Source organism: Pristis pectinata, chromosome 1 (assembly GCF_009764475.1).
Source record: "Pristis pectinata isolate sPriPec2 chromosome 1, sPriPec2.1.pri, whole genome shotgun sequence".
Lineage (NCBI taxonomy): Eukaryota > Metazoa > Chordata > Chondrichthyes > Rhinopristiformes > Pristidae > Pristis > Pristis pectinata.
The window spans coordinates 85,591,552-85,616,577 of NC_067405.1; the positions used below are offsets into that span (position 1 = coordinate 85,591,552).

At 41.7% G+C, this 25,026-nt stretch overlaps 2 protein-coding genes across 4 annotated transcripts in view; one reads left to right on the forward strand and one right to left on the reverse strand.

Moving 5' to 3' along the window:
- Window positions 1-20,668, reverse strand: part of ino80 (INO80 complex ATPase subunit) — a 160,273-nt gene extending 139,605 nt beyond the window's left edge. For both annotated transcript variants that reach the window (XM_052013345.1, XM_052013335.1), the window contains exon 1: window positions 20,281-20,668. The gene's annotated coding sequence lies outside the window, so the exon portion shown is untranslated. The remainder of the gene's footprint in view (window positions 1-20,280) is intronic.
- A 210-nt stretch (window positions 20,669-20,878) lies between these two features.
- exd1 (exonuclease 3'-5' domain containing 1) overlaps window positions 20,879-25,026 on the forward strand; it is a 61,571-nt gene continuing 57,423 nt past the window's right edge. The window contains exon 1 of one of the 2 annotated variants that reach the window (XM_052023431.1): window positions 20,879-21,142. In XM_052023431.1, the coding sequence (XP_051879391.1) occupies window positions 21,019-21,142 (124 nt within the window). In that variant the 5' untranslated portion in view covers window positions 20,879-21,018. The remainder of the gene's footprint in view (window positions 21,143-25,026) is intronic. The other variant, XM_052023439.1, reaches the window with a different exon arrangement.

Below are 25,026 nucleotides of genomic sequence, written 5' to 3' on the forward strand. Positions count from 1 at the left end.
CAACTGAAAAATTGGCAACGATTCTGATGCAATCATTTTCTGCAACCGTCTCATGTTTGCTTTTTTTTGTTTTTTGATGATCTCAACAAAAAAGTGTTCAGCAGTAGTTTTATTTGCCAAGTTATATATTCCTGAATTCACTGAGCTGCACAGTGTACTTACTTTATAGATCAAACACACTTTGACCCTTCCACTGGTAAAAGGAACACTTTGAACTCCAGCAGTTTATATTTAAACAATTGACTTCACTGTGCTGGTCAGGGAAGATTGTTTATTTAAAAAGGAATCCTCCTAGACTCCTGCTATTCCAACAATTACAATCACTAATTAGTAGTTATTATTATAAAGTTCCAACATGAGGACGCTAAGCTTACAATCTTCTCCAGACTACTTTTTAGCTGAAGTATGCTGTATAGATGAACAGTTATGAGTCACTATGGATCAACCATTTCCCAGGAAACAGGAAAGAATAAAAATCAGGGAAAACAAACAACTCACAACTGGCTTCTATAACTATACTATCATCCCAAAGGAAATTGCTGTGTCCAAACGTAAGGGGATTGAGCTTTATGTCTCTGCTTCCTCTCAGTTTCTGGAAAAATAAGTAGATGCAATATACCACTCTAAAGCTTCAGGCTGTTAAAAACCAATGTTGAACTACTGAACTTCAAGTGTCTGGAAGCTGAAATTTAGTGGTCGGTAGTAATGAATTGGATCTCCATAAATTAATTATGCTTTTTATGCACCTCTTGGACAACAATTTCCTGATTTTCCCCATGTCCTCTTGCTCAGAATCACCTTTAGCCTCAGGCTGCCATGAACAATATAGTGGACCACAACACAGATCTCACAACTTCACTGCTGCACGGCCAAAACTGTTGTATCTGTATTCACAATGCTGAGTACAAAGTTTGAAATGTCCGTAGCCTTGCATCATATTCAAGTACAATTTAACCCATTTACACAGATAATATCCATTTTGCATAACTGACTTCCACCACATTACAGAAAACATTGTACTCAGCCTGAAGTAGCACAAGCCAATTTTCCACAATGCCTACCTCATCAACTGACTTGCAGGATCCAAAGACTCACTTAACTCTTTCATGGAATGACCTGTAACCATTAACATCCACTCATTAAAACAAACAGATTTTTTCAGCCAGTACTTTAAAATAAATCATGTAATACCAACTACAGCAAATATGCAAGAGCAGAGCATAGGGAAATGGACTCACAACCCACTCCCCACCTCCAGCTTGATTTGAGCATTACTGTCCACTGGGTATATTAAACATATGGAAGCAGGTGTGTTTCCAGACTCTGCAATTCATGAACATATTCAATTGTCAAGAGCTGTCACCTTTAGTGGCAAGATGTCCAACAAAGCCAGGAGTTGACCAGCAAAACTGAAGGCAATAACTAGCCTTGACAGGCTTTCTAACTTTCTTAAGGCCTTCAGTGACAGGCCTGCATCTCCCATCAGTATAGAATACACAGTGCAAATTGATCCAAATTGTTAAGAAATGTTATGTCACCGAGTACGGTTATCTATATAGCAAGCTACTGCAAATCTCATTCAGTGGGAATAATAGGACTGATACTACAGGATCAGTGAGTTGGGTAGGGGAGAAAACCTTTCACAACTCCTGGTCTTCAATATCACACCATTTGCATGCTTATGGACATTTTGGTCAGAATCACGCCCAACCATGATGTTGCACATATTTACAAGATTTTCCAAAAGGAAGAGGAAACTAGTGAGTTCTTAAAGTTTGTACTGTCACATAATCAGATGACACTGTGAGAAAGTGCTTCATGTGTTCACTTGCAAATACTGTAACTCTAAGATTCCCACTCCCTGTACCCCTCTCCCATCCTGTGAAAATCTCCATCAGCACTACTTAGTCCCTGATATTGATTTTGGATACTTCAATTTGGTCTCCCTCCAGCCTTCTAAACAAGGAAATACAAGCCATTCTTATGCAATCTGTGGCCAAAATTTAATCCTTTAAACTGTTTTAATTTTGATGAACCTACACTGTACCCATTTTGAAAATTTAATGCCCAAACTAACCAGGATATTCCAGGTGAAGGTTAAACCAAGACTAACTATAGAATGGGAATTTTTTTTATTGGAAGTCATTATGTTATGGTTTGAAATTCAAGGATTGGTGATTGAAACAAAAATCAAATTGGTGCCTTCAAAATGAAATTGGTTAGGTATGAAGGAGATTAATGTTGTGAAAAACGGCAGGGAGCATGGAACTGACAAAACTGCTCAAGACCAAGCCAGCATAGGCCCAATTGGCCTCCTTTGCCTTAATTTCTGTAATTTTCTTTAATTTTTGTATTTCAATTTCAAGGTCAACGTTCCATTTACTTTTTAATTTTTTTTATTCTATGCATTATTGACCACCTCCAAATTGTTGCTCTCCCACAACTTTCAAGAAAGTGTTCTAATTGGTCTCATGTCCAAAAGTACATGACCTTCAATTTCCACATTCAATTTACCTTTGCCTCTTTAGAACTACCCAATTATAAATTTGCTTCTGCAAACTCAGATTCACAATACTAAATATTCAACAAATACAGATGTCACAAGCCAGTCACAAAATGTTCTCTTCATCTCCACTTTCTAGCTTTATTTGCCGACCAATTACTAACCTATCAATTCCATGGACTTTATTTTTTGCCAATAACCTTTTGTGTAGACAACATACACCGACAATTCATAATCCAAGATAACTACATCCTCAACTAACCCTTCACAAAACCTTGCTGATTGTGATCTACTTGTGCTTGCCCAAGAACCTTCCCCCCCACCACCCCCCCTTGAGTCATTCATTCTGTGCTGAGTATTACAATAACTTCCCCAAACTGAGAATTGATGTTCTATTTTCCTCCCATTTTTAAATAATGGGAGATGTGAATTTTTCCACGGCAAAAGAAAACACTTCCAGAGTCCAAAGTGCTTCGGGAAATACGACTAATGTCCCTGCATTTTTCTCCCCTACTTGTATGTGTCATTGCAGAGAATGAAAGGACATTTGCCTATTTTAAAATTTTTATAAAAAGGTTACGTTCATTAAATTCCTCCCATTGATCTACTTTTAGATTCTCTTGCACTATGGGTATTTTGCCCTTATTTCCTCCCCAATGACCCCTTGACTCCAAACTTGTGTATTCACGCCTTTAAAAACAAGGCACACAAATTGAGTGCAGCATTAAACGAACTATGTTTCAAAAATAATTCATTGCCTATAAATCTCTGGCTCAAGCTGGAAGGAATATGTATGACACCACACAAAAGCAAGACCCTCCTTACATTAAAAATATACCATCTGTTTGTCAAAAACAGTGTGCCCTGCATTCATCTTCAATGGGTCCCACGTGCCTATATGTTGGGAATAATACAAATGGTCATTCAGTCCATCCTGCCTACTCTCTGAAACAGCGGCAGGTCCTCCCCAGGTTACAACAGGGTACCATTCCCACAAACTGTTCGTAACCCAAACGGTTCACAAGTCGGAAATGTGGCCACAAATTGATTTCCCACACATCAGAAGATGCCTGCAGTCCCACAGCAGCCAGCAAATCCTTCCTTTCAGTCTCCCAAACACTCACATGTACATGCTGTACAGAAGTGGAGCACTCTTAAGCTGGGGAGGACCTGTAATAAGTTCCAGTACCCAGCTCTTCCCACAAATTACCCATTTAACATTTCTTCTTAGCATTTATCCAACTACCATTTAAAAATTACTATTGAACCTGCTTTCACCACCCTTTGAAACAATGCTTTCTGGTTCATAATGACACACAAACAATGCACCGATTCTTTTGGCAATTACATTAAACCTGTGCCATCTGGTTACTGATTCTTGACATTGAGTAGTGGTTTTCTACAAGTACACTAGCAAGAACATTGATTATATATACACTTTAAAACAGGAAGTTTAGGTGCAAGTTCAAGTTATGTTTAAAAGAGAATGTCAATAACTGCCTGCATAAATGAAACCCTTCATCCCCACCAATGCAGAAAATCTCCTCTGTATCTTTAGGCTGTGGCACCCTCCCTTTAATGTGATGCCAGAGTTAGCTACAATATTCCAGCTAAGCTCAACCAATTTTCATAAACAGGAAAGTTATGCTAAACTTTTATAAAGGTTCTTTTTTTTTGAAGTACTCATTAATTTAACCCACCAAAAACTGTATTTAACTGATATCGCCTCACTTCATTCTTCCTACCAAAAAAAAGAATTATTTCACACTTCACAGCATTAAATGTCTACTGCCTGATGCCTTTCTTATCATTCTTTAAGTAAGAAATAGGAAGAGTAGGCCATACCTGCTCCATAATTAAGTTAATGGATGAACAGATCTTTGGTCTCATCAACAGCTTCCTGCTCAAGCTCCATAATCCTTGATTGTCCTAAAATCTATCCTTGAATTTATTTAATGATTCAACATCTAAAGCTCTCAGAATACAATTCAAAAGATTCACAGCCTCAAGTGAAAAGATGCCTCTTCATCTCGGTCTAAAATGGTCAACCCTCTGCCTCTGCCCCACGTTCTAAATTCTTTACCAGAGTCACCTTTTTTCTCAAGTCTCTTCAGACACTTTCCACAAGACCACATTCAATTCTTCCGAATTGGAGAGTATAGAACCATTCTGTTTATCTTTCCTCATTGGACTATCCTCACAACTCCTCCAAATGTATCAATTCTTTTGGAGGTGACCAAGAGGATTGATGAAGGCAGGGAGGTAGCTGTGGTCTCCTATAGCAAGGCCTTTGAGAAGGTTCCATACAGTGGGATGGTCCAGAAGGTTAAAACATGTGGGATCCGGGGCAAGTTATAAAATTGGATATAAAATTGGCTTGGTGGGAGGAAAGGTGTCTAAAACTAGACTGCATAGGTTTAAGGTGAGGGGGGGGTGTGGTTTAAAAGGAGATCTGAGGGGTAAATTTTTCACACAAAATGTAGTTGGTATCTGGAATGAGCTGCCAGAAGAGGCAGGAACAGTAACAACATTTAAGTAGTACTTTGATAAGTATTTGAATGAGCAGGACTCAGGAGGGACATGGAACTAATGCTGGCAAGTGGGATTAGTATAAATAGGCATGACGGTCAGCATGGACACACTGGGCTGAAGGGCGTTTCTATGTAGTTGACTGACTCCATGATGCAATTACATCTAAAACAGCTGTAGTAAGGCTTACTCTTGCAATAAAGGCTAACATTCTCTTTGTCTTCTCAATTACCTGCATATGCTAACTTTGTGTTCCATGTTCAAGGACACCCAATTTCCATGAACCACCATTTCATAGCCTCATGAAATGACTACTTCCTTTGAATTTTTTTAAAATTTACAATGTGGTAACAGGCCCTTCCGGCCCAATGAGTCCACGCCACCCATTTTAAACCCATATTAACCTACCTGTACGTCTTTGGACTGTGGGGGGGTGGTGGAGAACCGGAGCACCAGGAGGAAACCCATGCAGACATGGGAGAACGTACAAACTCCTTACAGACAGCAACGGGAATCGAACCCCGATCGCTGGCGCTGTAATAGCGTCGCGCTAACTGCTACGCTACCGTGCCACCAAAGTGGATAACCTCATTTTCTTCCTCCCGCTGCCATCTTCATCCCACTTCACATTCCAGTTTATATCCCTTTTCAGACACTGTCCCCTTTGCCATTTTCATTCTCACATTTTTGTAAGACACTTGGATACGAAGTACTTGTTCTGTTCATTAATATAGATGGGAAATAGTCCTCAAGGTTCCGTCAGATTGGAAAATAGCAAGTACAACTCCTTTATTCAAAAAGGGAGACAGAAAGCAGGAAGCAACTGGTCAGTTTAATCTGTCAAAGGAAAAGCATTAGAAGTTAATATTGAGGTTATAGCAAGGCACTTAAAAAGATTCAAGATAATCATGCAAAGTCAACATTTTGTGAAAGGGAACTGATTTATTGCTGCTCTTTGTAGTAGTATATGCTGTGGTTGAAGGGGAACCAATAGATGTACTAAACTTACACCTTAAGGAGGCATTTGATTAGGTGCCACATTAAAAGGTAATTGCAGAGAATAAAAGCCCATAGTGTAGGAGAGAGCATATTAGTGCGAGTAAAAGATTAGCTGGTTGATGGGAAACAGGCATAATATGGGTGCTGTGCCACACAAAGCAGTTAAGAGTCTCAACTTTCATAATTTATATAAAATCAGTTTCAGGTTTATTATCACTGACATATGTCGTGAAATTTGTTGTTTTGCGGCAGCAGTACAGTGCAAGACATAAAAATTAACACAAGTTACAAAAACAATAGTGCACAAGAGGAATACGAGGTAGTGTTCACGGACCGTTCAGAAATCTAATGGCGGAGGGGAAATAGCTATTTCTAAAATGTTGAGTGTGGATCTTCAGGTCCCGTACCTCCTCCCCAATGGTACCATGAGAGACCATGTCTCGAATGGGGAGGGTCCTTAATGATGGATGCTGCCTTCTTGAAGATTCTGCCATCGATGGGGCTGGCTGAGTCTATAACCCTCTGCAGCCTCTTTCAACCCTGCGCATTGGAGCCTCTATACCATGCAGTGATACAACCAGTAGGAATGCTCTCCACCGTACATCTGTAGAAATTTGCAAGTCTTTGGTAACACATGAAATCTCCTCAAACTCCTAATGAAGTAGAGCCGCTGGCGTCTTCTTCATGATTGCATTAATGTGTTGGCCCCAAGCTAGATCCTCTGAGATGTTGATACCCAGGAACTCGAAGCTGCTCACCCTTTCCACCACTGACTCCTCAATGGGGGCTGGTGTGTTCTCCTGACTTCCCCTTCCTGAAGTCCACAATCATTGAGTCCCAGGTTGTTGTTGCACCACCACTCAACCAGCTGCTCTCTCTCACTCCTGTACACCACCTCATCACCATCTGAGATTCTGCCAGTGTCATCAGCAAATTTATAGATGGTGTTTGAGCTGTGCCTAGCCACATAGTCACACGTAGAGAGAGTAGAGCAGTGAGCTAAGCACGCGTCCTTGAGGTGCAGCTGTGTTGTTGTCAGCGTGGGGGAGACGTTACCACCGATCCGCACTGACTGAATATAGGCACTTCAGTTATAATTACTAACTTTACTGTTGACACAAAGATAGGGTGGGAAAATAAGTTGTGAAGAAGGCATAAAGAGACTCCAGAAAGGTACACATAAGTGAATGGTCAAAGATCAACCTGGCAAACAGGAGTACAATATGGGAAAAAATAAAATTGCCCCATTTCGTCAATAAAATATAGAAGCACCTCATCTAACTGCAGATATTGCATTAAACTAGTTTACAGGTACTTCAAGCAATTAGGAAAACTAACAGAATGTTATCATTTATTGCTAGGGGAATTGAACAGAAAATAGGGAGACCATGGTGATATCACATCTAGAGTAGTTAACGATATTGGTTTTCTTATTTAAGGAAGGATGTTAATGACTGGAAGCATTTCAGAGAAGGTTTATTAGACTGATGCCTGGAAATGGGCAGGGTCCCTTCTGAGGAAAAGTTGGACAGGATATTTCCTTTTGTGGGAGAACCTCAACCTCTGAGTCACTGTTTAAGAATTAATGTTCACCCAAATGAGGCATTTTCCCCCCTATAAGACAGTAATGAGTCTTTGGAATTCTTCCTCAAGTGTGTTGGAAGAAGCCTTTGAATGTTTCTGAGTTAGTCTGAGGTAGGCAGATACTTGATAAGCAATGGAGTGGAAAGTTACCGTGGATAAACAGAAATGTAGAGTTGAGATCAGCCACGCTCCTTTTAAATGCTGGAGCAGGTGATGAGAGCCGAGTGGCCCACTTGTGCTTCTAATTCATATTTAAGGCTTCAGCACCAATTCCTACGGCACCTAATTAGTTAGAGTTTACCAACCTGAAACTGAACTGTTTATCCCAATGCAGTGCTTCCTTTAGCTAATCTTGTATCCACTGTAATATGTTACTCTCAACACACGAACGCTTTTTGCAGGAGATTATCAATGCTTTTTGAAAATCATAATGAACGAACACCTCTAGCTTCCCCTTTAAACACTCTACAGGCCTGCTGGAGTATAAAACTAATGCCCAACATGACTATGCCCAATCTAAACCCAAATAGTTATAATTTTTTTCCGTACCCAACTACCATTGTAAATATTTTATCAAGCATACTACCAAACCATTTGTGGACGTAAATCTAAATGAATGTAAATGAAACTAGCAACTTACAGAAGAGGCTTTTTTTACTAAGCAAATCATCCAGACCTGTATAAGGAACTGAACCAGACCTGCATGGCACTGACCATTTCAACCCAACCCAAACACAAACTCAGGTCAGAAAGCCATGCCCTAAACCACCCTATAAGGCAAATCCTCAAATCTGATCAATCAGATTCTGTTTTATCAAAGTGCCATCGTTAGTTCCTTAATGATGAATTCCAGCACTTTCTGATCACAGATGTTAAGCTAACTAGCCAGTGATTCCCTGCTTTAACTGCTCCCATCTTTCCCTGAACAGTGGTGTAACTATTGCCATTTTCCAATCTCTGTACCAGACTATACGGAACTTTAGAAGATGACAGCCTCCATGACCACCTCTTTTAGAATCATTAGGTGCATGGTTCAGGGAATTTGTCATCCCATGGTCCCATTTGCTTGCCTAGTAATATTTTTTGGTTTTAATAATTGGTTTAAATCCTATGCTCTCTATTGCACCTTGGTTATGCACAATTTTATCTACTGAGAAAACCCAATTAGAATTTGTTTAATGTCTCTGCCAGTCCCTTATTCCCTATTAGTTCCCCTTCCACAGCTTTTAAGGGACCAACATTTGGCTATGAAGACACTGTCATAAAGATGTTTGAAACATTTCTTTGAACATCTGCCAGTGCATATTTCTTATAGTTAATGCTGTCAAAGGAGTAAAGAAGTTAATTGCACTATTAAACAAAAATGGAATACCAATACACTTAATGGCCAAATGTAAACACATTTTCTTTCATTTGGAATAGCCAAATGGAAATTATTTGCCTTAACCTGTAATGAAATAATTTCAAAATCATGATCAAGAGCCTCTGCGAGCTTGCCACCACCTTTGAATCTCTTCCGCAATCTTGACCTCTTTTGCATTCCAACTTCCTTCACCCAATCATTGGTGACCAATACTGTGACCCATTATGAGATAGTTTGTCAAAATCATGAGGGGTGAGGGAAGGGGGAAGAAAAGCAAAGACTGTAGACTGGTTCACATCAGGCCCACGTTTGCAAGAGTGAGCAAGTAATTGTCAACAGTCCTGATTTCTTGAGACTCACTCTCCCCGACTCCTCCCCACTCTCTCCCTTCATTTCTTCCCCCCACCCCCTCCCATCCCAAACGTAGTTAATACTTCAAGTGCCTGGAAGACTGAGCAGCAGCAGGAGTCAGAGATAAGGACAGTATTACCATATTTGCAATCCTTTCGCCAAGTAAAAACTTCACTGGAAAAGTGAAACCTCCATAGCAAGCGTCTTAAAAGAAAAGGTATATTAAGTTGTAAAGGGTGGTATTAAAACCATGGATAGAGAATTTTAGGAAACAAAGATAAAAATTGATAAAGAAAATAAAATGTGGAGGAACAGAGAGATCTTGGGGTCCAACTACATAGCTCCCTCGAAGTTGCTGCGCAACTTGATAGGGTAATTATGAAGGCGTATGGTGTACTGGCCTTCATTAGCCAGGGGATTGAGTTCAAGAGCCTAGAGGTAATGTTGCAGCTCTTTCAGACTCTGGTTCAACCACTCTTGGACTATTGTGTTCAGTTCTGGTCGCCACATTATAGGACAGATGTGAAGCTTTGGAGAGAGTGTGCAAAGGAAATTTACAAGGATGCTGCCTGGATTGGAAAACATCTTATGAGGAGAGGTTGAGCGAGCTAGGGCTTTTCTCTTTGGAGCGATGGACGATGAGAAGTGACTTAATAGAGGTATATAAGATTATGAGAGGCATAGACAGAATGGACAGCCAACACCTTTTCCCCAGGGCGGTAATGGCCAATATTAGAGGTCATCTGTTTAAGGTGCATGGAGGAAAGTTCAGGGGAGATGTCAGACGTAGTTTCATTTAAGAGACTTTTGGATAGGCACATGGATGAAAGAAAATAGAGGGTTATGGGAGGAGAAGTAGAAGGGGGGATAGATTGAATGTGGATAAGGTTTACATAAATTGGCACAACATAGTGGGCCGAAGGGCCCGTACTGTGCTCTACTGTTCCATGTTCTATGTTCTAAAATACAAAGGTAAACTAGCAAAAAATATACAAAAAGACTGAATGCTTGCAGGAATGCAGGAACAGGTTTTAAGTTGTATCAGATAGGTAGCAGTTTCATTCTAGTGCCTCAGTGAGGCAGACTGTGGAAGCAATGTGATGAGGGGTGCCAGTGTTTAACAGGAGGAGGATCTGGAGCCTGAGGCAATGTACCGGATTTAAAGTGAAAACTATCACAAAGCCTTGTTTTTTTTTAAAAAGAGCATTATTCCACTAGTATGCAATTATTGATTTTGCAAATGTAATACACTGATCTGCCAGATTAATTGAAAAATCTGCTTTAAGTTGAATATCCTCAATCGACTTTAGCCAATTCACTTCACATATCTTTGCAACTGCATTTGATTAGTTAAAGACCAACGTTTGTCACTCACGAGGCAAGTGTGAAATTCTATCATATTATGATCACACTCCCCACTGTATCCTTCACTACAAAATTACTAATTTATGCTATTTCACAATACATTACTGGATGTAAAATAATCTGTTCCACGAGTTCGTGATGTATTGTTTCAGGCACTGCCTTGAATATGTTCAATGAACTCACCCCAAGGTGCATTTTCAAATATAGTTTGCCAGACTATATAAAGATATCACAGTAGTTACAAGCCATTTCCTTGATCATTAGTGTATCCAGAGTAGCTACTGTCTGTGCCTAAAAATTATTCCCTTTCTGCACCTTGTTATTCCTTACCTGATCCCTCCTCCTGATCTTCAGCCAAGATTCCTTCTCACTGAACAAATATCACTGTTAGATCAGAGCTACCCACCCACTCCTTTTCCATTTTGTTACTTCAAGACATGAATAACTCTAGAATAATCAATTCTCAGCCTTTGTCATCATGCAACCATGTTGCTGCAATGACCATTGCATCAAACCGACATTTGTGTTGTTAATTGATCTTGTTACAAAAATGATTTCAGATGGTCTTAATTTTGACAGTTCTATTTTTTCCCTATTTTGACCCATCTGCTGCTGCACTATTACCATTATATGTTATGTCCCTTACATTACACAGCCTATTAATGCGATATTTGCTATTATGTCATCCTTTCCAATTTTCTGAATTTCCCCTCACCCAAGTTCTCCACCCACAACTACTTAGTGTAAAGTCCGGTTATTCAGTTGACCAGGATATTGGTCCCAGTGCTATCCAAGGGAAGCTAGCCTCCTCCTCTAGTACCAATGCCCAAAGCACTTAAACCCCCTCCTCCCTCCCACTCTGCACCATATATTCAACTCTCCAATCTGTATGACTAATATGCAAATTTAAGCATCAAGTTGCAGTCAATATAGTGCTTCACCTTATTTGCTAAATGAATCTACATTTTAGACTTAACTATTCCACTGTTCTTCAAAACAATCTTGCACCTTCTGTAAACAAAACTTTGGTTCACCCAAAACTCTGCTCTCTGTATCCTACCTTGCACCAAGTCCTGTCAAATAGAAGTAATTCCTTTTTATGCATTCTGGTTTTATGCATACATCAGCTGATTCTAAGAAACCACGATGGCTCAGGTTAGCTGCCAGTTTGAGCAATTTGTCTTAGCTCCTCTGGATTTAAAAAGTAAATGCAAAAGTGGATGCCTGCCCTTAGAACCAGTTAGTTTCATCCGCTGAAATTATCCCCATTTATGCAACAGGATGATACGTCCTTACACCCTGCAAATCTCAGCACTCCCTCAGTATTGTGCTGAAACAACATCATAAACGATATCCTCAAATCCATATTGCTGAACTCAATCCTCTGGTTCAGACACTGCATTCATTCTAATGAGGATTTAGGAGTGCTAATTTTTCATTTTATTCTACATTTGCTGTATTTCAACTACAGGTCAAAATTCATTTGAGATTTGAACTAAAGAACCCTTGCATAGTTTGGAATAAATTCTCATGAATTATATTCCTCATCTAAAGACACTTGAAGAAGCAAAGAGCAAAATATTTAAAATTCCCTCCCACCAGGAACAAAGTTTTAAAACTGGGTCAGACACTTGGTTACATGTTGAGGAGTGTGCATGTCTGCTACAAAATTGCAGAATCTTCGTATTTCACATAAACCAAGCTCCATCTGAACAGATTTGAAGTGAACAGCTTTAGTCAGAGAGTAACTGCTGAGACCATACTAGTTCCTCTGCAGTTGTCACTATTCTTGAAAGACTGAAAAGCAAGTTCGACATACATTAAACAGCAATCCCAGATGAAGATAAGAGAACACATCTGAAATAAATTCTGGCATGATGCATCCAGCAAGGATTTTCCCCATTGGCAGCATAATATTTACTTTACACATCTACTCAAAAATACCTTTCACATTTAATCAACCTACTAAAAATAGGAGGAATCAAGTCCACTAATGACTGACAGTTTTAACACCAGTGTGTGCTGAAACAACCAGGAAGTTCTCATATATTCTTCTGTTAAATACAACATTGAAACCAATATTCATATCTTCATCTCACATGAATGACACACCATATGCTTATCAAAGTTTTACAGTTCTGGCATTATTTTCTACTACACCCCTGAACAATGTTAGTCTGATAACTTTGTACTATAGAACTTAACTTGAACTCCTCAGCTCTGCCAACCTGAATCGTCTTTCCACTCCCTTCAGAGTACAGTTCATACAGTGGTCATGGTGAATACATCACTCTGCCCTGCCTGGCAAGACCAGTTTTTCTTTCCTGAGCTGAAAACCAATACTTCCACGTCTTGAAAATAAGACTCTGGTAAATACTCTTTTACAAGGAGGTATTTTATTTGTTTGATTTCAAACTGTATTTAATGAATCGATCCAATAGTTTGTCACCATATTTCCAGAGTGCATACCAAGTACCTCAATGATAATAACCTGCATTTATTAGAATAATACAATTACTTTAGTTTGGAGGCTGTCACTTGGCCTATCAAGTCTATGCAGGTACCTTGATATCCCAGTGAGTCATGAGGATGGATTTCTAGTACCTTCTTTGGAGATGGGAGAATAAAGGCAGAAAGGCTGAGTGGTTTAGAGAGGGAATTTCAGAGTTTAAGCAAAGTAAGGCTGACAATAATGGAGATTATCGAGGGTTGAGAAACCAAAACGGATGATTACAGATAACTCAAGGTTGCAGGGTTAATGCAGTTGTATGCAAAGGATATGAAATAAAGAATGAAAAATTTTAATTTGAGGCAGAGTAGGTCAGTAAGCATGGGAGAAATAGATTGGCAGGATGGTGCTAGTTAGAACACCAGGAAGCAGAGTCTTGAATGCCATCAAGGTTACAATAGTAAAATGTAGGAGTGCACAGAAGTTGTAAAATCTGAACATAAAACTCTGGATGAGGGTTTCAGCAGCATACAAGCTAAAAGCAGGGGACAAAACCAAGCACTATTATGGAGACGGAAATAACATTCCTAAATATGTTACAACGATGGAAAAAAAATCAGTATCCAATATGGCACCAAGGTGGCAAAGTGTTGCCAGAAGAGATAGAGTCAATGGCTAGGGAACAAAAGTGACAACATTGGTGTTCCCACCATTTAAATAACAGGGATTATTTGCTTAACCAGCACTGAAAATGTAAAAGTATTCTGACTACTCAAGTGCAACTATGTTATAATGTACAATATACTGCAGCCAATTTCCATATATCACTCTCCCACAAACATGAAGAGGTTAATGATCATGCAATTCAACCTAATGAGCAATAAACATTGGCAAGACCCTGGGGATAGCTCCTATGCTCGTTTCAAATAACCACACAATCTTCTGCATCTTTGCAAGAGGGAAGATATGGCCTCAGTTTAAAATCTTACATGACAGATGGTACTTCTGACAATGCAACACTCCTTCAGTATTGCACCAAGACTCGACCAAGACTTTGATGTGCAAAATTCTGGAGAGGCATTTGAAGACACAACCTTCTGAATCAGAAGTAAAACTGTGCACCCAACTACAAAGCTGGGTCGTGGAGGTAAAGTTGGACAACAACTGGCACAAAGCAAAATGACCACTCCAGAACTTGAAGACATGGTCTAGCCTAACACGTGAACACAATGAGTGCTGCATGTGCCCTTTCAAGTGGATGTTAAAGAGTTTTCAGCACTTGCTATCATGGAGTTCCCCTGATTTCTTGGTCTACATTTACTCTTCAAACAAACAAAAAACAACTTCAGTTATTTTAGCTGTTGAGCCATTGACAATGTGAAGCCAGAGGCTGTCATACAACCCAAAATGTGGAATTTAAGTCTATGCACTGCACTTAATACAGTATATTTGAACCTTCAAGGAGTGCAGTGCCGATCTACCAGATTCTGACAGACACCAGGACTAATTGTGAGGAGCAGATTGGATAGACTAGGATCAGATGCCCATCAATCTCAAGTTATGCAGCCAACTGAAAACTACAAAACTGTAAACTTAAAACTGGTATAAATTAACCAACAGACACCAAGAGCTGCAGAACCAAGATGTGTACATGGAACAATGAAATAAAAACAGAAAATGCTGCAAATCTTAGGTCGGGCAGCATCCGTGAAGAGAAAAATAGAGCTGAACTTTCAGAACAAAGTTAAGATACCGATCACGTGTGATTATACTGATGGAGCAGATTCAACTTCCTGTTCCTATAAGATACAGAAATAGGATTCAGCCCCATTGCTACCAAATACCATCCATAAAGCTGTAATGCAGCAACAGGGGTACACCTATAGGCAGTTGTTTATCATGCTTAAAATCATCTTAAAGGACATCTGGTAGCCACACCTTGCATGCACCCACCCCACCGACTCTCAGACAGGACAAACAGAACAGAGACAAAGTGATGTGCAGGTCAAAGTAAAAAAAAATGTCCATATCTCATCTTCTAAGTTTTTTTTCTCTCTTAGGCAGAACCTCAGAATCAAGGATAATGTGCTTTCAGTCTGGTTTCATGGGTTCTTAGATGACACAGTGGGGCAACTAGCAGAGCTGCTGCTTCACAACTCTGGCAGTCAGGTTCAATCCTGACCATCTCTGATGTCTGAATGGAGTTTACGTATTCTCCAAGTGACCAAGGGTTTCCTCCCACCTCCCAAAAACATGTGGGTTGATGGGTTAATTGACCACTGTAAATTGCCCCTTGAGTGTAGGTGAGTGGTAGAATCTTGAGGGTAGTTGTTGGGAATATGGGAATAAAATAGGTTAATGTAAAAATGGGTGCTTTATGGTCAGCATGGAGCCAATGGGCCCGTTTCCGTGCTGTATGTGGTTCTATGGAGCAGGAATTTTTTCAACGTCCTCTATCGTTAGGGTATACACACTAATAACTATAGCATGTTAGTTCTACGTTATAGTGAGCAAAAGGTTTAAGACCTTCATTAATTTCGTGGGGAAGTCACTGATGCACTGGACCTGCTCATTCTTGATGGCAAATCTCAGTCCCCTTCTGATTTGCTCCAACAGAAGGTAGTATCCCCACTGCATTTTGCTTTGAACTGGCCATCTGCCTGACACGTCTCACTCAGTGCAGCAACATTGGTGTTTAAACGTATGAGTGTTGTCACAGGTAGACAGGGTGGTGAAAGAGGCTTTTGGCATGCTGGCCAGCAGTCAGGACATTGAGTATTCAAGTTGGAATATTATGCTGCAATTCTATATTGATGAGGCCACATTTGGGATATTGCATTCAGTTTTGGTTGCCCTACTATAGGAAAGATACCATTAAGCTGGAAAGAGTGCAGAAAAGATTTATGAAGATATTGTCAGGACCCAAGGGATCGAATCATGGAGAGATTGAGCAAGCTGGGACTTTATTCATTGGAGCATAGAAGAATGAGGGATGATATAATAGGAGTGTATAAAATTATGAGGGGCACAGGTAGGGTGAATGCACAGTCCTTTTCCAAGTGTTGGGGAATCAAGAATTAGAGGGCATAGGTTTAAGGCAAGAGGAAAAATATTTAATACGAACCCAAGGGGGTAACATTTTCACCCAGAGGGTGGTCCATAAGCTGCCAGAAGTGGTTAAGACATGTACATTAACAACATTTAAAAATACTTGGATAGGTACATAAATAGGAAAAATTTCAAGGGATATGGGTCAAATGTGGCTAAATGAATCTAACAAATGGGCATCTTGTTCAGCATGGACCAGTTTCGTCAAAGGACCTGTTACCATGCTGTATGACTAAGTTCCCAAGCTGTGAGAGCACAGCAGCGTTCACACCTGTTGCTGTCAGGATGGTCCTCGAGTGTCCTAACATTTCCAGTCCAAACTTCAGATTATGGAGTGAAAGTTGCCCTTGCATGGTTTACTTTACTACAAGATAGTTGTTGCACACCAGCTACAATAACAGACTTCATTGAGCAAGGCCATGATCCTGATGCAAAGGACCAAGATGACTGGAGACCAGGCTCTGTTGTACATACGTGACCACACAAACAGGAGGGTACATATGCAGGTACCACCCAATATGTGAATACATACTCACTTACAGGTAGGTGTTCATGTGTGCAGACACAGCTGCTCTCACCCACCACCTCCCTCCTTTCTTCTCACCTGGTTACCAGCCCTTGAGCCCAGCTGTATACCTGGCCCACATTCCCTACCTCTACCACCACCCCCTACCTCAGCCGCAAACCTGGCCCACGTTCCTGACCACTACTACCACTCCCTACCCCAGCCGCAAACCTGGCTCATGCTCCTAACCCCCAGTTTATATAATAGTGACACCTATTCCAACAACAGCTTTTAGAATGGAATGGCCAGATTATACAGATACAGATAAGAAAGATGGTAATTTGGGCGAGACAGTCATAAAGCACACGAACAGGCTCTTCAGTCTACCAAGTGCATGCCAATCTTTAAGTACCCATTTACACTAACCCTGCACTAATCTCATTTTATTCTGCCAATTCCCCCCACCACCTGCATTCCCATCAACTCATCTACACAGTGGGGGCAACTTACAGCAACCAATGAATCTAACAATTACAGGTCTCAGTACATGGGAGAAAAGGAGAGCACCCAGAGGAAACTCATTCACAGGGAGAATGGGCAAACTCATAGACAGCATAAGTCAGGATTGAACCAGGGTTACTGGAGCTATGAAGCAGCAGTTCTACCAGTTGCAACACTCACCCATATCCAAAAACCATGGCATAGCTGTATTCCCCTACGTAACAAGTACAATAATGAACCAGCAAAGCGAAGATGAGAAAAATTAAGAAATTGCAGATATCTGCAGAACCCACAGCCATGACTTGAAATGTAAATCAAAAGAGATGAAAGATTTATTATTCTACAATCAAACTCAAAAAACAAGTAACTTGTGACATTGTGAAGAATTGAATACCACAACCTTATTCCTGGTTGCCTTGGGAGTCCTCAAACTATTACACTTATGTAGCAATGATTTAAAGTTCCACAACACAAATATCTGACCTTTTGCAGAACAAGGAACATCTAAATGGGGCAAAAGGATAAAAGTAGTGGCTCCCATTAGGGTTAGGAGGACCACGTGCTGTTGAAGACAAGAGTGGAGATCAATGAATTAGAAAAAGATACAGGATTGCAAAAAGATCTGAAGTAATACCATCAATATTATGTCACTGTACGTTTGCAAAGCCCATGACATTTTGGATTTCATAGATCCTGGGGGATGATATTGGGAAAGCAGATAGGAAAATTCTTAGAAAAGTAAAAGGCACGAAGTTTAAGAATTAGGATGTCGGCGACAGTTAAAGTGATATTTCAGAGACGAATAGAGTCTTGGGGACAGGAACAACAACAAATTCCCAAAGTTCAGACCGAGCCTTACAATTCAAATTATACCTCCTTCAAATATGAAACCCCAAAACTAATAGGTTATTGACCAGCCATCATAACTTTGCTTTTCTGTTAAATTATACTTCGGAATTTCGTGAGCAACATGTCAAATTTTACATAGCACCAGATCCAAGTCCTGATTGCATTGGTGGGATCTAGCCAAGCTATCAAACTGAGACACTCACTGCAGTTAACTGTAACTTTTCTAAAAACATTTAGTATCTAACTCGTCAAATTCACCATGCTAAGATAATATGATGACAGCCTCACCAAGACTGTCAGTTTAGTGGTACTTTAATCTATCCATATAGATTTTACTTTATGGAACATTATACCCAAAGGAACAAAGCTGGTCTCTTGCTCTGGCCAGTCCACCTAACTACTGAAAAGTAATTATGCTCAAAATGCCACAAATATACTTAGAAATGAATTTGTACACCCTGCTTTATTCTCATTTTAACTATTCAACAAATGAACAGGCTCCGATTTTCAATTAAACCAAAATGAGCTGTGCCAAAGCAAGTATTTTGATTAAATTAAATTCTCTCCAATATAGTGGCACAGCTTGTCACCCATAAAAACCAAATACCTGACTGTACAAAATACTGTAAATAATCAAAGGTAACAATTTTAAATGACTTGGGAGCTCTGTTTGCAAAACACTCCATTATCAGAATCCACAAGAGAGGTCTTTCGGTTTTGTCACACCATGCCAGGTTCAAAAATTTTGCCAGAATTCAAGCGCACACCTTCATATTTATGTGAGTAGGCTTGTCATTTACAAATGCTAGGTAGCGGCACCCACCAGAGAGAGAAACAACTAGTTCAAATATATTACTTCTAGGTTATTCCATCTAGAACACTTCAATTGTTTGATTTTAGTCAGTGCACCCTTTAAGTCATGTTTTTAGGCCAGAAGATATCCTGATGGAAAATATATTGACATCAGAGAAAATGGGATCAAACATGACTGCCAATAATCACTGACACCAAAGGGCTAACAATCCATGAAAAAACACACATCATGAGTCAGCATCATTTGCAGTCCAAAAGAAAATCTCAAGACACAGGATACAAACAAAAATGACAAATAACTCGTGTTCTAAAGTAGTGGCTTCTAGTGTTAAGGAGCAGACAAGCAACTGTCAGTTACAGCAAATGTTTGACTGAACAAGTTGACTGCACTGCCGAATCTTTAAAAAAAATCCACAATCTAAATGTTATAAGTTACTCCATTTTGTTACTTAAAAAACCCAACATTTGTTCAACAAAATATTTAAATATGCAAAATATGTAATCACCCAACTGTAAAGCAATTGTTGTACTATTAATTTCCACAAAATAGCTAATTCAGTAAGTTAAAATTATTTACAGGCATTGTTCTTAGTAGTGATCAAAAATTGCATTACTGTAACTAATAACTGGTAATGGTATGATTTAATTAATAACTCCCATCCCAGTTTTAAGCTTGATATAAATGCGGAAAAAGAAAGTCACGTGGATCAAAAAGCCTTAGTGTCAGTGGCCGGTAACAGGTTATACTCTCAAATCAGAAATATTTCAATAAAATAATTATTTGCTTAAAAAAACTACTGTACCCCAAAAAAAACTAAATCAACAACCCGCCCCCTTCTATCCCCCACACCTTAAAATCTTTGTAAAGTGAACAGGCCAAATGAGAAAGAGGGAGAAAAAGTTGCTGGGAGCCGGCAATTTGAGCTTGCACCTGGGCAATGTGTTTTGGAAGGCGAGGGCAAGCGGGGAATAAAGTTTGAGAGGCCGGCTAGGCCCGAGGAGGAAGAGGCAGGCGCTGCGTGTAGCGAAGGGGAGGGGGTGTGGGTTGGGGGAAGGGAGGGTGCCTGGCCCTTTAAACGGCCCCGATCCTCCCGCAGAGAGAAGCGAACTTGGGGGGAGAGGGGAGGCCCGAGCACCGCTAGCGTGCGAGAGGGAGAGACGAGGAGGGACGACAGGCCCAGTTTGGAGTTTCCTCCTCCCTTCCCTTCCTCTGCCGGATCTACCACACGAGGGGGGGTAAAGTCCTATCAAGACGTCGAGCCATTCCCCACCAAATAATCGGCACAAACGCCCGCCGGGCGGGCCGCCCGCCTCCTCCCCCCGCCGCGCACACACTCACTCACTCACACACAGCCACTTACCTCGGCTCGCCCCTGCGTCTGCCTCGCCGCGCCGCTCCTCTCGCCGAGCCAAGATGGCGCTTGCTTTGGCGAGGCAGAGGTTGCGATGTCTGACAGAGGGAGCGGGGCGGCCGGTTTCACAGCCGCTCTGCCTGAGTCCCTCCGAGCGCCGCCGCCGCCGCCGACCGCCATTGCGGCTCTACCCCCGGCCCCCCCAGGCCGGAGCAGCCGAGCGCCTACCCGCTTCAACCCCACCAGCCTGTCGGGAACACAGACCCCACGCTTCCTCTGCCCTAAGCTTGCAATGCAGCTGTGAGGAATGTCGGGTCCCTCTTCCTTTGGGTTTGGTTATTTCGGGTAAATTCGACCGGGAAAAGGGGGAATTCGAAGAAAGGGGATGGGAGGTCATCGATTGAGTCGATCGTCGACTCTCATGCCTAAAACGACGGAAAATGCCGAAGTTTGTGTGACGTTGCACGGCAGGCCCGAAGATCAGCCAATCAGGCGGGCGCTTTTTGTTCCTCGTGCGGCTCCGGGAAAGGAGGGGCGGAGTGCCAAGGATCGCAGGAGGGCGGGGTTTGTCATCTCGCGATATCCTCCAGCCGCCTTCTCTCGCAACGGTCGGAAAATTTCGAAAAACAGCGCTGACGGGCCCTGTCAATCATTGCGCGAAGGGGGCGGTGCCTTCCCGTCCCAGCGCGGCGCAGGCGCGCTAGCACGTGCTCCTGTGGCGGGAGTTGCACGCTTGGCGGCGACGCCATGGACGCCGCCTGGCTCCAGGCCCTGCTCGGCAAGCGGGTTAGAATCACCCTGGTGTGTGGGGCTTATTCGGGGTGTCTACGGCATGTGGACACCGCCACCAAGGCCGTCGTCCTGGATCAAGGTGAGAACGCAAAAAGAGGGGTGGGTAGAGTTGCGGGGAATGAGGGTGGCGTGTGTGTTTGAGGGGAGGGTTGGGGTGGGGTGACGGTGAGAGGGTGTGTGGAGGGGCGTGGGGTGACGGTGAGGGGGCGTGGGGTGAGGGCGTGTGGAGGGGTTTGGGGTGACTGAGGGGGCGTGTGGAGGGGCGTAGGGTGACGGTGAGGGGGCGTGTGGAGGGGCGTGGGGTGAGGGCGTGTGGAGGGGTGTGGGGTGACGGTGAGGGCGTGTGGAGGGGTGTGGGGTGACGGTGAGGGGGTGTGTGGAGGGGCGTGGGGTGATGATGAGGGGGCGTGTGGAGGGGCGTGGGGTGATGATGAGGGGGCGTGTGGAGGGGCGTGGGGTGATGATGAGGGGGCGTGTGGAGGGGCGTGGGGTGATGATGAGGGGGCGTGTGGAGGGGCGTGGGGTGATGATGAGGGGGCGTGTGGAGGGGCGTGGGGTGATGATGAGGGGGCGTGTGGAGATGATGAGGGGGCGTGTGGAGGGGCGTGGGGTGACGGCGAGGGGGCGTGTGGAGGGGATTGGAGGAGAATGCAGGCAGCAGTAGCAAGGACTTGCTATTGCAGAAGGTGTCCAAAGATGCTTCACGTTAATATTGCAAGACGAAAATAAACGGAATTCTTACGGTACTTGGTATTGTATAGGCAGAGCTTATGTCCATCTTATCGTATCTCTTTATGACAAAGGAGACCATTCAGTCCATCAGGTCTGTGTTGGCTAATAGAGCAATCTCTTTATCCCGCAGATTTCTAATATAACTGAATCTTCCTACAATCCCCTCACTTTATTTCAGATTTTACAGCATTTGCATTTTGTTTACTTTCGTTTGTTCCTCCTTGTTCTTGTATCCTTGCTTCAGCTCCAAACTTCCTGATATACCTCCTGAAAGGATGTGATTCATTGGGGAGGGTGCAGAGGAGATTCACTGGGTTGTTGCCTTGGTGGAGTGTGCCAGTTCCCTGGTGGGACTGGGTTTGTTTTCCTTGGAGTAAAGGAGGCTGAGGGTTGACCTGCTAGAGCTGTAGAAAATTGAGAGTGGATGAGGTGGATAGTGAGAAACATTCTCCATAATGGAGATGTCTAAAGCTAGAGGGCAGAGTTTTAAGGTGAGGAGTAAAAGGGTTAGAGGGGATCTGAAGAAAGATTTTTCAGCCAGAAGGTGGTTGCAATTTTTATGTACTGCCTGAGAAGGTGGTGGAGGCAGGCACCCTTGCTACATTTAAAAAGTATCTGGATGAGAACTTGAATCATCAAGGTATAAAGGCCACTGACCAACTGCTGATGAATGGGATGAGTATAGAATTATGAGTAGAAATTTCTTCATCAGAGGGTAGTGAATCTTTGGAAGGACTGTCAAGGCCCAGTTGCTGAGCTCCTCAAGATGAAGGTCAATGGACTTTTAGATATCAAGGACTATGGGGTTAGTACTGGAAAGTGGTGCTGTGCAGTAAGATCAGCCATCATCTTACTAAATAGTAGAGCAAGTGTGAGGGAATGAATGGCTAATTCCTGTTTCTCATTTGTGGGTCCTTATGTAAAAAGTGATACTGAGCCACGTAAAGAAGTACTGAGGCAGATGACCAAGGGCTTGACTGACAAGTAGCTTCCATGAAGATTATTAGCAAAGCTATGAGGTTCAGGGGACTGAAATTGTCAGTGAACGCATGGCTGCCAGTTGAGGAGCAATTAACTTCAAAAATGATCAAAATGTCAGAATTAGAGGAGCACACATTTCTATGTTGTGGGGCTGGAGGAGATTGCAGATCAAGGGATGGAGGAGCTGGAAGCCATGAGAGGATTTGAAATTGAAAAGAGTTTTAAAATTCAGATCCTGGGTATGTATTGGAAGCTTAGGGTATGTCAGTAACCAGAAGGTGAATCAGACATTGTGAATTAGGAAATGGGCAGCAGTTTTAGGAGTAACCTCAAATTGGTGAACAGTAGAACAATGGGTGATTGTTTCAGTGATTGATGAATTGAAGCTGGGATGAGATTGGGCAATGTCATTGAGATGAAGTTAATGGTTTTAATGATGACTTGGATATGTGCTCTATATGTCATCTTGGGTTAATATTTTACCAAGGCTCAAACAGTCTGGTCCAGTTTTATACAGTTGCGAGGAGCAGGGGAGGAGTCAGTGACTGTGAATAGTTTGTGATAAGTCCAAAGAAGGTAGGTTCAATGTTTGATTACTTGATGGCCACTTTGGGATCAGTGAATGGATCAAGAGATGCAGTGATGAGATAGAGCTGGGTGACATCAAGTATGCATATGGAAATAGATGTGTTTTCAGATGATGTGGGACATCATGCAGACGAGAAAGGTAAGGAGCCAAGGATAAATCCTCAAGGAACACCAGTGTAGGTACAGGAAGAGAGGAAAAAAAAACAGCTGGTGATTTGCCAGCTATGAATGGATAAATAGAAATGGACCCAGGCAAACAGTGGCAAGACATTGGAAGAGAATGTGGTCAACTATGTCGAAGGCTGCAGATGGGCCAAGAAGGACAGAGGGATGGATTATCTTTACAATGCCATTAGGGTCTGAGAAAAGTCAAGAATAAGAGGAGAGAGGTAACTTGGTGCGATGGGAAAGGGAGAATGAAGTAAAGAGGGGCCATTGAGAGATGGTAGCAAAGTAGGCTAACGAGGAAGCAGGCAGAAGTAGGCTGCTTAATGTCCCATTAAAGCATCCTTGTTATTTTTCTCCACCTCATTCAATTCTTTTTCAAAACAAAACTATACTGTATAATTCTTGTTGTTACACAAATCATTACTGGTTTATATCAGAGCTTTTCTTCCTTGTCTACTTCCCCAGATGAACAAAAAAAACTGCAGATACTGGAAATAAGAGATAAAAGCTGACTAACAGTATTTCCTCTGTTAGTCGGTAACTGGAGAGAAAAACATTTTGAGTCGGTAACTTTTCATCATAACGTGAAAATTGAGTAAAGAAGCTTGTTGTAAATTGGGGAGGGGTAGAGAGAAACCAGATAATCTTGGTCTCCACCCTATCACAGACATGCCCTCTGTTCTCCACCCTCCCCCTTATCTGCAATATAAACCATACTTATTTTCTCTCATTTCCAGTTCTGATGAAAGGTCATTGATCTAAAATGTTAAATCTGTTTCTGTCTCCACAGGCCTGCTGAATATCAGCATTTTCTGTTTTTCTGTCAATCATCTGTAACTGTTTGTTTCAGATATTCTTTGTAGTATTTTTTGCTACTGACCTTCCATACCTCTGTTGTTGACTCAGTCAACAAAGTTCAATTTCAAAATGATAGTAAGTAGAATGCAAAGGAAATGAATGGCAAATGTCCTCCATCCACAAGACCTTGCTGAAAACAATCAAATCATAGCATATACCGTCTTAAATCATCATCCAAACCAATTTGTTGCAATTTTGTCAGCTGTAGAGAAAATGAACCGGAAATAAAGTGGGGATCAGTGGCATATTTTGGCAACTATTTCTGAAAATTTATTATAATCCATTAGGAAATTATAAAAGAAAAAAGATACAAGTGCCTGAGTGAAAATAGTCACAAAGAATGACCTGATAAATACAAAATGCCTTATAGTGGATAACAAAACTGACTCTTGTCTCAAGGGAGCTGGAATGCAAATAGTGGAAACTATGCATGCCACAGTTGTACTAAGACAACTTCAACCTATTGGTTTCAGTTCTGTCCATTCTGCCTTAAGCTGAAAAGGGCTACTTTTTTGAAGATGGGCCATATTGATGGCAATATTCCTTTGCAATATAGGATATAAAGGGATGTTCAAATTGAGATCTTTAAGATGATTAAAGCACCTGATGAAGTGTATAGAAGCTATTGCTGAGCTG